This window comes from Gopherus evgoodei, chromosome 10, assembly GCF_007399415.2.
Source record: "Gopherus evgoodei ecotype Sinaloan lineage chromosome 10, rGopEvg1_v1.p, whole genome shotgun sequence".
NCBI classification, from domain to species: domain Eukaryota; kingdom Metazoa; phylum Chordata; order Testudines; family Testudinidae; genus Gopherus; species Gopherus evgoodei.
The window spans coordinates 31393615-31405258 of NC_044331.1; the positions used below are offsets into that span (position 1 = coordinate 31393615).

Below are 11644 nucleotides of genomic sequence, written 5' to 3' on the forward strand. Positions count from 1 at the left end.
AAGGATGTGGAAAAACTGGAAAGAGTCCAGCAGAGAGCAACAAAAATGATTAGGGGGCTGGAGCACATGACTTATGAGGAGAGGCTGAAGGAACTGAGATTATTTAGTCTGCAGAAGAGAATAAGAAGGAGGGATTTGATAGCTGCTTTCAACTACCTGAAAGGAGGTTCCAAAGAGGATGGATCTAGACTGTTCTCAATGGTAGCAGATGACAGAACAAGGAGTAATGGTCTCAAGTTGCAGTGGGGGAGGTTTAGGTTTGATATTAGGAAAAAAATTTCACTAGGAGGGTGGTGAAGCATTGGAATGGGTTACTTAGGGAGGTGGTGGAATCTCCTTGATTAGAGGTTTTTAAGGTCAGCTTGACAAAGCCCTGGCTGGGATGATTTAGTTGGGGATTGGTCCTGCTTTGAGCAGGGGGTTGGACTAGATGACCTCCTGAGGTCCCTTCCAGACATGATATTCTATGACTCTAGTTTATGAACCTCTTCCAGGGTAACAAAAGTCCAACAGGACCTATCACTGTGCCCTTCTTGGTATCTTTAGCCCTGTCTTTGGGCTCAGTTCTCAGCCCTTTCTGGGCTAGCTTTAAGTCCACATGTTCTCTGGTACAGAGCAGTGCCCCAGACTTCCTGCCTGGAGACTAAGTCCTGCCCTTCACTTGGACCTCTAAACAACCCTTATCCCCATCTCAAGGCTTAGGCCACCATGCCAGCAGGGGGACCCAGGACCTCCCACTACTCTGGGTCCAACCCAGGGACCCTATAAATAGCAACCACCTGTTGTTTCCTGTAATAGTTGTTGTTGTTGTTGTTGCTGCTGCTGCTGCTGCTGCTGCTGCTGCTGCTATTCCCTGGGCCACTTCCCACAGAACCCCTTCCTCTTTACCCTTACCTCAGAGCTGAAATTCTTCCTCACAGAATGTCAGTGCCATCAAAAGCCATCTTCTGGTTTGCCCTAGAACTCCAGCAAAACACACCTTCCTCATTCCTCTGGTCCCCACCAGAAACTGACCTGTTCAGTACCTTTTATGTGACCTGCTATGCTCTGATTGGCTGCTTCCCTGCAGCCTCTCTAGGAAGGCCTGGAGGACCCATCTTCACTGCTCTTTTTATGGGACAGGGTGTGGTAAGACCATGAGGCCTCCAGCAGGGGTCCTCAGAGGGCTGGTACACCCCATCACACTATTACAGAGATAAGATCCAGGATCCGCATGAAATCATTGAACAGACTTGTATTAGAAGGGCTGGTATCAATGAAGAGAGAATATATGTGGAAATGTGAGGAGGTATTTCACTAAGAGGATGCATTGTATTAAAAATGTAGAAATTCATAATTTAGTGTTTGGGTGGAATGGGCTTCCACTCTGGTCAAGTCATGTCTTAACATTTTAAAGCAACATTGGACTGTACCAAATGGAAAGGTCATTACTTACTCTTGTGCTTGGGGGGAACTGACTGCAATTTTAGGGATAGAGTAGGAATTTTGCACTAATTATAATGTTTCATTGCTTATTATGGCTATCATCATCATCATTCACTATTTGAGCGGTGGTGGTTTCTCGTATAATTTCTGCTCCCACATTGAATAAGTACACAAACACTTTCAGCACTGACCCTCACACACAGTAAAATAAAGCTGAAGTTTTGCAGCTTTGAAAAATCTCTTTTAGAGAAACATTCATCCCAGTCTAAGTTGTTGGCATGAACATTCATGCACAGCAAACACAGAATGGTTATAAGCACAGTTATTTAAAAGGTCAAGAAACTAATTGAAGATTTTTGGTGGTGGTTGCAGTTCTTGCTCAGTTCCAGTTCGAGTAGTTGCTCTTGCATAGGGAAAGCTGACGATCAAAGTAACCCTGTCAACATTTTGGTAGGCCTGGTATTTGGTGGGAATATCTCAGTTGGGTTGGTGTGTGCTTAGAATCTCCAACCCATACATCTTGGGTTTTGACCAAATTATTGTGAAAACCAAAGAAAGTGAAAATGCTAGGGGAAAAAATAAAATTTGGAACTTAGAAATGCATGAGTTTCCACTTACAGGAATATGGAAATTTGAGAGTTTATTTGTTTCCCTTTAGATTCTCTGCAAAGAAAGCATCATTATATAGCATCAAAGCTACATTTTAAAACCTCTGTTGCCCTGAGGAGGTTACGGGTTTCATTTCTCAACCAGCTTGAAGTGCTTTTATGCAAACAGGCATGAAGTGGCAATGGAAATATTCCCAAGTGCATGCCAGTGTTATCTGAAGACTAGTTTTTAAAAATAGTCTATTATTTTGTTCACTCAGAGTGCAAACCCAATGAACTGCATTGGTCTAATGTTCTTTTCTAGAATAGCATTTCCTCTTTTGGAGGAGGGACACTTCAGCTGCTTCTCTACTGATCCTCTGCCTCCTGTCTGTCTTCAGCAGCCACTCGGCCTGTTGCAAAACAAAACAAAAAAATCAAAACAGTAAATTATGAATTTCTACATTTTTAATACAAGGATGGTGCTAGTTGGCATGTTCAGATTTCTCGCTCTGTTGATGACAATATGCAATTCCCTTCCATGAACTAAATGACCAGATTACAGTTCACTTTGGAACCAAAATTTCTGGCTTTGTGGTCACCAAGCCTCCGGCTGAGATGTCTCAGGGAGTTCAGGATAAATAGAACTTCTTTGGAGAGCACATACTTGCTCTGTGTGTTCTGAGCAGCAAACATGACCAGTAGAAACTGTCATAAGTTAAGTCAAGATATTAAGTTATAAGCATGTGAACCTCCGTGTAATTAGATTTAGATTTAATAATGCTCTAAGCCTTAGAGTTGACAGCTGTTCCATTTTTAATGGGGCAGTTCTGATTGCCAAATCTTTGACCATATGTCCTATAAAACTGAAAATGTCCCAAATGTCAGAGTCTGTCTTGGGAGCTCAATTAGTTGTAGATTTTTTTCTCTTTTTTAAGCTTGCACAAACTCACTGGCCTCTTTTCTAGCCTCTGTGCAGATTCTGGGCACTTGAAGAAGCAACTGTCCAGCTAAGTTGGTGAAACTTAAAGCAGCTTCTCTGAGCACACATGTGCCTTAGAGACCATCCTCCACCATGCCTATCATGTGGCACATTGCCACATAAGATGTCCCACCACTGCATATAGCTAACAATCCACATGGAATCAGGCTGCAAGCAGCTCCGTTGTGCTGTCACCATCTACAGATGGCTAATGACATGATGCAAGTTGGCCCTTCTCAACTCCTCAGCTTGTGGCAGGTCACAGGGGAACAAAACAAGAGTCTTTTTGAGGAGGGATAAGGCAGAAAGAGCGAGGCTGTTAGATACTGAGAGAGAGGGATGTGGCTGTGAACCTCAGGGGTGTTAGAAAGTTGATCAAAGGATGCATTATTCACACCACCTTCTTTCTTCATTAATCATCTTTTTTAAAGGATTTTTGACTATTTTAGCAACAAAAATGAAACAGATGAAAGTTACTGAGAGCAAAATAGCTTTGCCATTTCCTCTTGGCCTTCTCAGGAAAGGGTAAATGTGTCAGCTTCACACTCAAAGCCGTAACCCTTAGTGTACAAACAGTGGCTTTTAGCCAAACCTTAAACACTTGCACACACTAGGGCTAGAAACTTGGGTCTGCCTGAGCAGTGCTCCATGAAAGGACTTGAGAAGTGGGGCAGATGTGGTTTTGTACCCCCTTGTCCCCTGAACCTGGGGCCAGCTGGGCCCTGGCACAACTTAGAAAAGCCTCCAAGTTGCTCTGAGTTACACTGACTGCAATGACCTCCTAAGGGATATTCCAGCAATTTAGGATCAGCCTGAATCTGTTCGTACCCATTGCACTAAGGACTACAAAGGATAGTGGCACGCAAGGGAGAATCCCTCAGCTGGACATAGACCAGGGTTAAAGTCAGCTATGTACTACAAAGTGGCACAAATCAGACTTAATAGAGGCCAACATCTGGTCCACTTCTGTATTTCTTATCTCCCATGATGATATGTAGCATGTGTAATTACAGATAACACAGATTTATCAAATGAAAATCATCATACCAGGGTAGTTTCAGACACAATTTACATGAACCCCTGTTAAAACTGACCCTATTTGCTTCTAAATCCTTTTCAGAAGCAGAGACAAGTTTCTCACACCGTTTCTATAGCAAGATAACGCCCAGCACCGCACCTCACATTTACACAGTGAGGGTTTCAGATTTCCAGAACACAACAGGGCACACAAGAACTTAGCACAGTTTTTCCCTTTGGCCTGTTTGGCGTTCAGGAAGAAGCCAGAATGTTTCTGCTGGTGTAATTTTGAATTAAGATCCGTTGAATTTAGCTCTCCGATGTGTTCTTTTTCCATCTGTCCTATACTTTAATGCTGTAACTCCAGACACAAACTGGATGATGTTATGTACTCTGTCAGAGAACCAAGAGAGGTTGCAGTTCAGATTTATTAGGATCTCTGGGATCCAACTTATTTAAATTGTTGTTGAATATTCCGTACCCTGTAAGATAGCCATGCACCTATTTCCTCTCCGAGGAGCCTGTGTACGAGGTTTGTTTTTTTTTTAAACCCTTGCAGTTCATCTTTTGGGATTGACTTCTTTTTTGTGTGTGCCAAGATCTGCTACCAATGTCCATAATGATCCCTGTTAGCAAAAGGATTCTCAGGTAGCCATGGTACAGTTTGAAGAATATATACACATTCTTCACTTGTTACACTAGTTTTCAGTCACCATGCAATATTTCTACACTAACCTTTAGGGCCAAATCCTGCAGTTTGTTACTAAGGCAAAACTCTCATTAGCTTCAGCGTTGCGTGAGCTAGGGTTGCAGGATTTGCTTCACAGAACACAGAACAAAAGAGAGAGCTACTTTAGTACTGAAAGCTGTTTGGAGAGAACACTGTGTCCAGGGGATAATGCTTATGCAAGAAAAATGTACCGTGGCTGCATGTTCCCTGATACAATTAAGCAATCAAGTCATATAATTTCCAGTTCTGTTGATTGCTTTACTGCCAGTAAAAGGCCACTTATATAACCTACCTGCACACAAAACCACTTCTCTTTTGTGTGTGAGAGGAGGAGACTGATGGCAGCCTGAGAATTTCCATATGTGGTTTTGGAGGAAGTACTGCAGCTAGGACTCACCTTAATTAATACCCAAAGGCAGCTTTGCTCCTGCTCTCATACTGATGTTTATAAAGAGTAATGAGTTTGGTTTCTTTACATTAGGCATCCAGGGCTCCTTCACTGTGGAGTTTTTCTTTAAGGAGGACTTACCCCAGAGTTGGGAAGCATTTTAGAAAACTAACAATCCCTAGAAGCAACCCTGTCTGCCAGTCATGGTTGGGAAAGGTGACTCCACCAGGCCAAGAAACTTTGGGGGAACTACAGAAAGAAAAATAGTCAAACTTTGACATGACCAGGGAGGACTGAAATGCAGGCGAGGAAGGTTGAACTGGAAGGAGGGGGAAAAGGGGGCATGGAAAGAAAGAGTACAGGGTCTGGTGGAGGAAGATCCTCTCCTCCTGTACCCTCAGGAATATTCAAGCGTCACTGTTTTTATTGCTCTAATGCCCATCATCCTCACTATAATTGTTGTCATGCACCTCTATTAGCTCAGGCTGGCCATGTGGACAGATGTCATATTCTGGCCCATAATGATTGGCTCTCTCTGAGTGCACAATGGGCCAGGTACTAGTCTACTTCTAAGCTCCAGGACCTGGGGTCTCTTCTACCCAGAGAGACTCCGTGCTGGTCCACGCAGCTGGCTGAAGGGAGGTGGGGAGGAAGGGAACAAAGAGTGAATACAGCATCCTTTCCAAATGTGAAGGAGCAGCTATGCTAGCATTCCAGGGCTGCTAGAGGCATTGTGCCTGCTGCATGGTACTAAACACTGGACATAGAAAATAGTAGCTGATCGTGAGCTAGTTGATCAATAGGTGAGATACCATTTTGTTTTTTCTTCATGGTCAGGCATTTCCCTTCACTATCTAAAAGCAGCCATTGAGTGGAGAAAGTCGTCCCTGCCAACAGCATTTGCTGATTCTGGTTGTTATGAAAACACACACTAAGAAAATTTAGTCTGGGTGATAAAGAGATCAGAAGCTTCCTACAGGCCCAGCAAGAGCAATACTGAAACAGAAAACACGCCCTTCCTCTTACACACGCACATGAAAGGCAGAGCTAATGGAAATGTTAAAGCGTATCTATCATAGTAAAACGTGCAGTGTACTCAGAGGGAAAGCAAAAAGAAAAATTAGACAGGAGGCAACTTAGAATATTTCACAGGGTCATGCAAGAATTAAACAGAAAATGAATGTGTCCCTTGCTCCCCAATGTGGGGAAAACATGCTTCTAGCACAGGGGTCTCAAACTCAAGTGACCAGGAGGGCCACATGAGGACTAATACATTGACTCAAGGGCTGCATTACTGACACCAACCTCCCCGGCCACCCTCAGCCCCACCCCCACTCCACCCCTTCCATGAGGCCACATCCTGCCCCGCCTCTTCCTACCCCTTCCCTGCCCCCCTTCCAACCCTTTCCCCGAAAGCCCCACCCTAACTCCGCCCCCTCCCTGCCCCCAGGGGGTGAAGGAGGGATGAGGGGTGTGGCAGGGGGTCAGGGCTGGGGGTCGGGTGCAGGAGGGGTGCAGCAGGGAGCTCAAGGCAGGGAGTTGGTGGGGGTGCAGGAGGGATGAGTGGTGCGGCAGGTGGTCAGGGCAGGGGAGCAGGGTGCAGGAGGGGTGTGGCAGGGGGCCCAGGAGGGGTGCGGGGTGTGGCAGTGGGTTCAGGGCAGGGGGTCAGGTGCAGGGAAGGGGGTTGGGGTTCAGGAGGGGTGTGGGGTGCAGCAGGGGGCTCGGCAGGGGGTCAGGGAAGGGAACTGGGGTACAGGAGGGGGTTCAGGGCAGGGGGTCAGGTGCAGGGTGTGGCAGGTGGCTCAGGGAAGGGGGTTGGGGTGCAGGAGGGGTGCGGGGTGCAGCAGGGGGCTCGGTGCAGGGTACAGCAGGGGGCTGAGGGCAATGGGTTGGGATGCCAGAGGGGTGTGGCAGTGGGTCAGGGTGCAGGGTGAGGCAAGGGGCTCAAGGCAGGGGGTTTGACTGCAGGAGGGGCTCGGGGGGGTGGGCTCCGGCCCTGCCCCCATGCTGCTCTGGGAAGTGGCTGGAACGTGGGGGAGCAAGGGCACAGGGGGCGTGTGTTGCTGTTGCTTCAGGAACCACCCCCAGCAGTTCCCATTGGCTGGAAACGGAACCATGGCCAATGGGAGCTGCTGGAGGTGGTGCTTGAAGCAACATCAACACATGCCCCCTGTGCCTCTCTTCCCTCATGTTCTGTCTGCTTTCCGGAGTAGCACGGGGCAGGGCAGACAGGCAGGGAGCCTGCCCTGCCTCCAGTGCACACCCAGCTGGAACCGCTCTAGGTAAAGGCTGGGGGAGGGTGGGGCGGGCATGAGGAGCTCACAGGCCGCAGAAAACAACTTTGTGGGCCGCGTGTTTGAGACCCGTTCTAGGAGCATGGTGGCGGGGCGAGGGAGGGAAGGAATAATACATACCTTGCATCACTGAAATGTACTACTCTTGCCCGATTCAAGGAGTGGGGGTTTTATGGTATTTGCATCTAGCACTCATCAGCTAACATGGGTCAATCTCACACAGGGCCCTTGAGTTGTGGAATTAAGAGAAAAATGAGGGGTCACTAGTAGATTCCTTCCCCACTCCCAAAATGGAAAATAAAGCGATGCTCAGATGTCATAATGTTGCCTGTGGATTTGCTGAAACTGGGTCATACAGCAGAGCTGGCTAGTTTTGTGATATATGGAGAGGAGGATTAGAAAGAGGCTGTGTGTTTGGGGGTTGAATATCATCTAAGCTTTGTTAGCCATCAGAGCTACATGCATGTGCTGGCTGGGTGCTCCTTTTAACATAACCGCTTATGTTTAGGGCAGAGTTTCACACTTTTCTGTTCTTGTACATCTTGCTTTATTAGCATTTCAGTGTCTGCACCAGTGGTGCCTGCAGCCTTATGCACGTTACACACAGCGTGTATCATAGCTAGCAGGGTTGCCAGAGGGTAACAGTGATGGTGGAAAAAGGGGCAGTTCCCCCCAAGTCCCTTGTTGGAGAGGGGCCCCAGAATAGTGTTGGGACCTGGCACCTGGGTATCACAGCACTACTCAGGTTCGGCATGTCCAGAGGTGGGGGCAGCCAAACGTGAGTGGTACTGTGATCCCTGTGTGCTAGTTTGCAACACCACTCACTCAAATTTTGCCCATCTGCTCCTCTGTCTCCATCAACGGAGGGGCGGATGAACCAAACCTCAGGGGCACTGCGATCCTGTGCGCCAGGTCACAATGTCTGAAGAAAGGTGCCAACCTCAGCTCTGCAACCCAGTGGGGGGCTGAGCATGTCACAGACTCAGCAGGCCAGGTGCTGGGACCCAGAGCTGCAGTGGGCATGATCCCACTGGGGTTGGTGGTGATACTAAATCTCCCCAGCTCAATACTATGTGAAAAAAAAATGTGTGTGTGTGTAGGGGGCCTAGCATGTACCTCCTTCTTTTGTAGTCTGAGTTGATTAAAAATCCAGAGATACTGTCATAGGAACAAATGTGAGCTTGATGTAATTGAGAAGGTGAAAAACGTATATGATTACCAGACAACATAGACCTGGTGGTCATGAAACATGGAATATGTGCTTTGTTTATTATTTAAATGCTGAAACATTTGGTATCTCCTGCTACATGGAGGCACCCCCATGATTTCAGCTCACCTTTGCTTTCACCCATTAAGGGAACAAGTTTTCAGCTCCGTCTGCAGGAGATGAAGCATGCATCCTGATTAGCATTAACACGATCGTCGCTCCCTGTGCATGGGAGATATAATCCTATTCTCGCTAATCAGAGATGCCTCTTAAAATCCCATGAGGGGCCATTTATCAGTACTCTTATTTGGCCTGTTATCAGTGCTGCTGCCCCAGCAATATCAAAGATGCAGTACATCAAGACTGCCTGTCTTTTTAAGGGTACGTCTACACTGGGAACTAGGAGTATAATTACCAACTCGTGTTAGACATTCTCATGCTAGGCATCCCGAGTACGACACCCCACTGAACCTCGTGTATATGACACTTGCTGCTGCCCATGCTACTCTGTCTACAATGCTATTTTTAGCGCACTAGCTTGAGCAGAGCTAGGGCAAGTATGTTTAATGCAAACTGGGATTCACACCTGTAGTTGCTTCAGTAGAGGTAGCCTAAAGTGATGCTCTAGCTCAACCAGGAGTTAAGGGCTTGATGCAAAAATCAGTTAGTGAAATTCTATTGCCTATCTTCTGCAGGAGGTCAGACTAGATCATTATAATGATCCCTTATGGCCTTAGAATCTTGGAACAGAAAATTCATCTTCTGCAATATCCTTTCACTGGCTGCCTCTTTTCTATCACATCAAACATAAACTACCTGTCTTATATCTCAAGGCTCTTCACGACCTATCACCACCCTCCCCATCATCTCTCGGTCACTATCAAAGTCAATCCTGCCTCTGACCATAACTCAAAACTCTGGGGGTTCAGAGAATGCTGCGCAGATGCACAGGCAGTGCAGATATGATCAATAAAGGCCATAGTTATGTAGGGTGAGCTCCCACGGCTGTCCTTGCCTTCACTGAGAGTGGCAGGTGCTCTGCACCTCTGAAGATCAAACCATTCACTAGAGTCACTTGTTATTTGGAACTCCCAATAAATTTCAGATACAGCAGCAGCCTCCTCTACAACAAATAGACCTTTTATCTGCCTCCCTCTGGGAGGAATGACATCCACTCCATCCCCACATCCCACATTTTTCGTCTTTCCTACAGAAACGCAAGAAACATTGTGCTTGCATTGCTGGCGCTTGTAATTACAAAGACCATGTCATTCTTTTCGCAGGAGAGAGGCCTTTTGAATGCAGCTGGCAAGAATGCAACAAGAAATTTGCCCGCTCCGACGAACTGGCCCGGCACTACCGCACGCACACTGGAGAGAAGAAGTTCGGCTGCCCTCTCTGCGAGAAACGTTTCATGCGCAGCGACCACCTGACGAAGCACGCCCGTCGTCATGCCAACTTCCACCCCAGCATGCTCAAGAGGCGGAGCGGCAGCAGCTCCAGAACAGGGTCTGTCAGTGACTATAGCCGTTCTGATGCGTCAAGCCCCACCATCAGCCCTGCCAGCTCCCCATAAACCTACCTGCACTGGATGTCAGCACTTTGCCTCAGACACTTATTGTGGAGTTGAATTTGTGTTGCACACAGTTTTAAAACTGTCGCTTATTTTGTTTTTTGTTTTTTTCAAATCAGTAAGTAGCTGCCTCTCACTGCCACTTCAAAACAAGAACTCTTCACCTCGCCAAACAGGTGGCTGGTCTAACCTCACGGACAGACGGATCTTAATGTCCCACTTAGTGGCTCCTGCTGCCTCAATATTTCATACGTTTTACAGCCATAAACAGATGTTCTTGATTGTTGTTTATATATATTAAAAAAACCAGAAAACCTTAAAAAAACCCATCTATAATTCACCTCAGGTGTCCGAGCAGTTTTGAGAGATCGGATTGCACAACACAAGCCTATATACAGTTACAATTCACTTGTGTTGGGATTTCTCTCCCCCCTCCCTCCTCTCTCAGGGATGGCTATTTATATTACACAGTAAGTACAATGAAGACATACCTTTGCCACAACCTTACTCGGTAAATATATTTGCACTCAGAAGCATTTTGTTAGGTTTTTTCACACGTGGGGAAAAAAGCAAAAACTAGTACTGGAAGTTAGTCCCAGGCTCTTTTATTGTTTGATTTCAGTTACATCCTACCTTTGGGGGGCCCACTTTTTCATGCAGCTGCCCTTTGCTTTTGAGAGCAAGCAATCCCTTCATTTCTCACCACAGATGCTCCAAAAGCCAACTTCCTGTTGCAAAAATCTTCCTGTCTGAGTTGGATAAACTTTTCTTTTTAAAGCTAGATTAACTTCCAAGAAAGATTTCTAAATGAGATTCCTTAATCAAAGAATCTAAACACAAGGAAACACGTTTACACTGGGTAACAGTTTTTCCAGCAAGGTGGTATGGAATTTTGGAGGCATTTTGTCTTCTGCCTGTCTAAGTTATAAGCGCTCTCTGCACTGCCTATCAAATATGGGACCAATGAAATATTAAAGCAAACCACATTGACTTGAACAACTCCCCCCCGTTTAAAAAAAAAAAAAGAACAGAGAAAACCTTGTAGCTGAACCGATGCCCATCAAAACTTTTATCAAGGTACTTACCTACTGTACAGCTGGATGCTAACACAAAGAAATAGCTTAAGACAAAGTTTCTGTATACTGTTGCATCATAACTGTGGTCGCCGATAAAAAAGGAAACAAAAAACACGCATTTTTTAAAAAGTGTTACAAAAATGGTGTTTTAGCTCAAAAAATACTTCAGGCTTCTCTTTCACCTGTAGAGCAGCATTCTATAAAGCAATGTCCCCTTCACCTATGAGACATTGTATATTAAAAAGGGGAGTTGTGATTTTTCTATCAATTTTTAATACTAGACCACTTTATCGGGTATATATCTGTGCTTTATAAATGGTGTATAATACAGCAAAGGACCATAATATTGTGATGTCACAGAGACC

At 45.9% G+C, this 11644-nt stretch overlaps 1 protein-coding gene across 1 annotated transcript in view; it reads left to right on the top strand.

Moving 5' to 3' along the window:
• KLF13 (Kruppel like factor 13) overlaps positions 1 to 11261 on the top strand; it is a 48237-nt gene extending 36976 nt beyond the window's left edge. Inside the window, exon 2 of the mRNA XM_030578037.1 lies at positions 9914 to 11261. Within this exon, the coding sequence (XP_030433897.1) occupies positions 9914 to 10206 (293 nt within the window). The 3' untranslated portion in view covers positions 10207 to 11261. The remainder of the gene's footprint in view (positions 1 to 9913) is intronic.
• Positions 11262 to 11644: the final 383 nt, after the last annotated feature.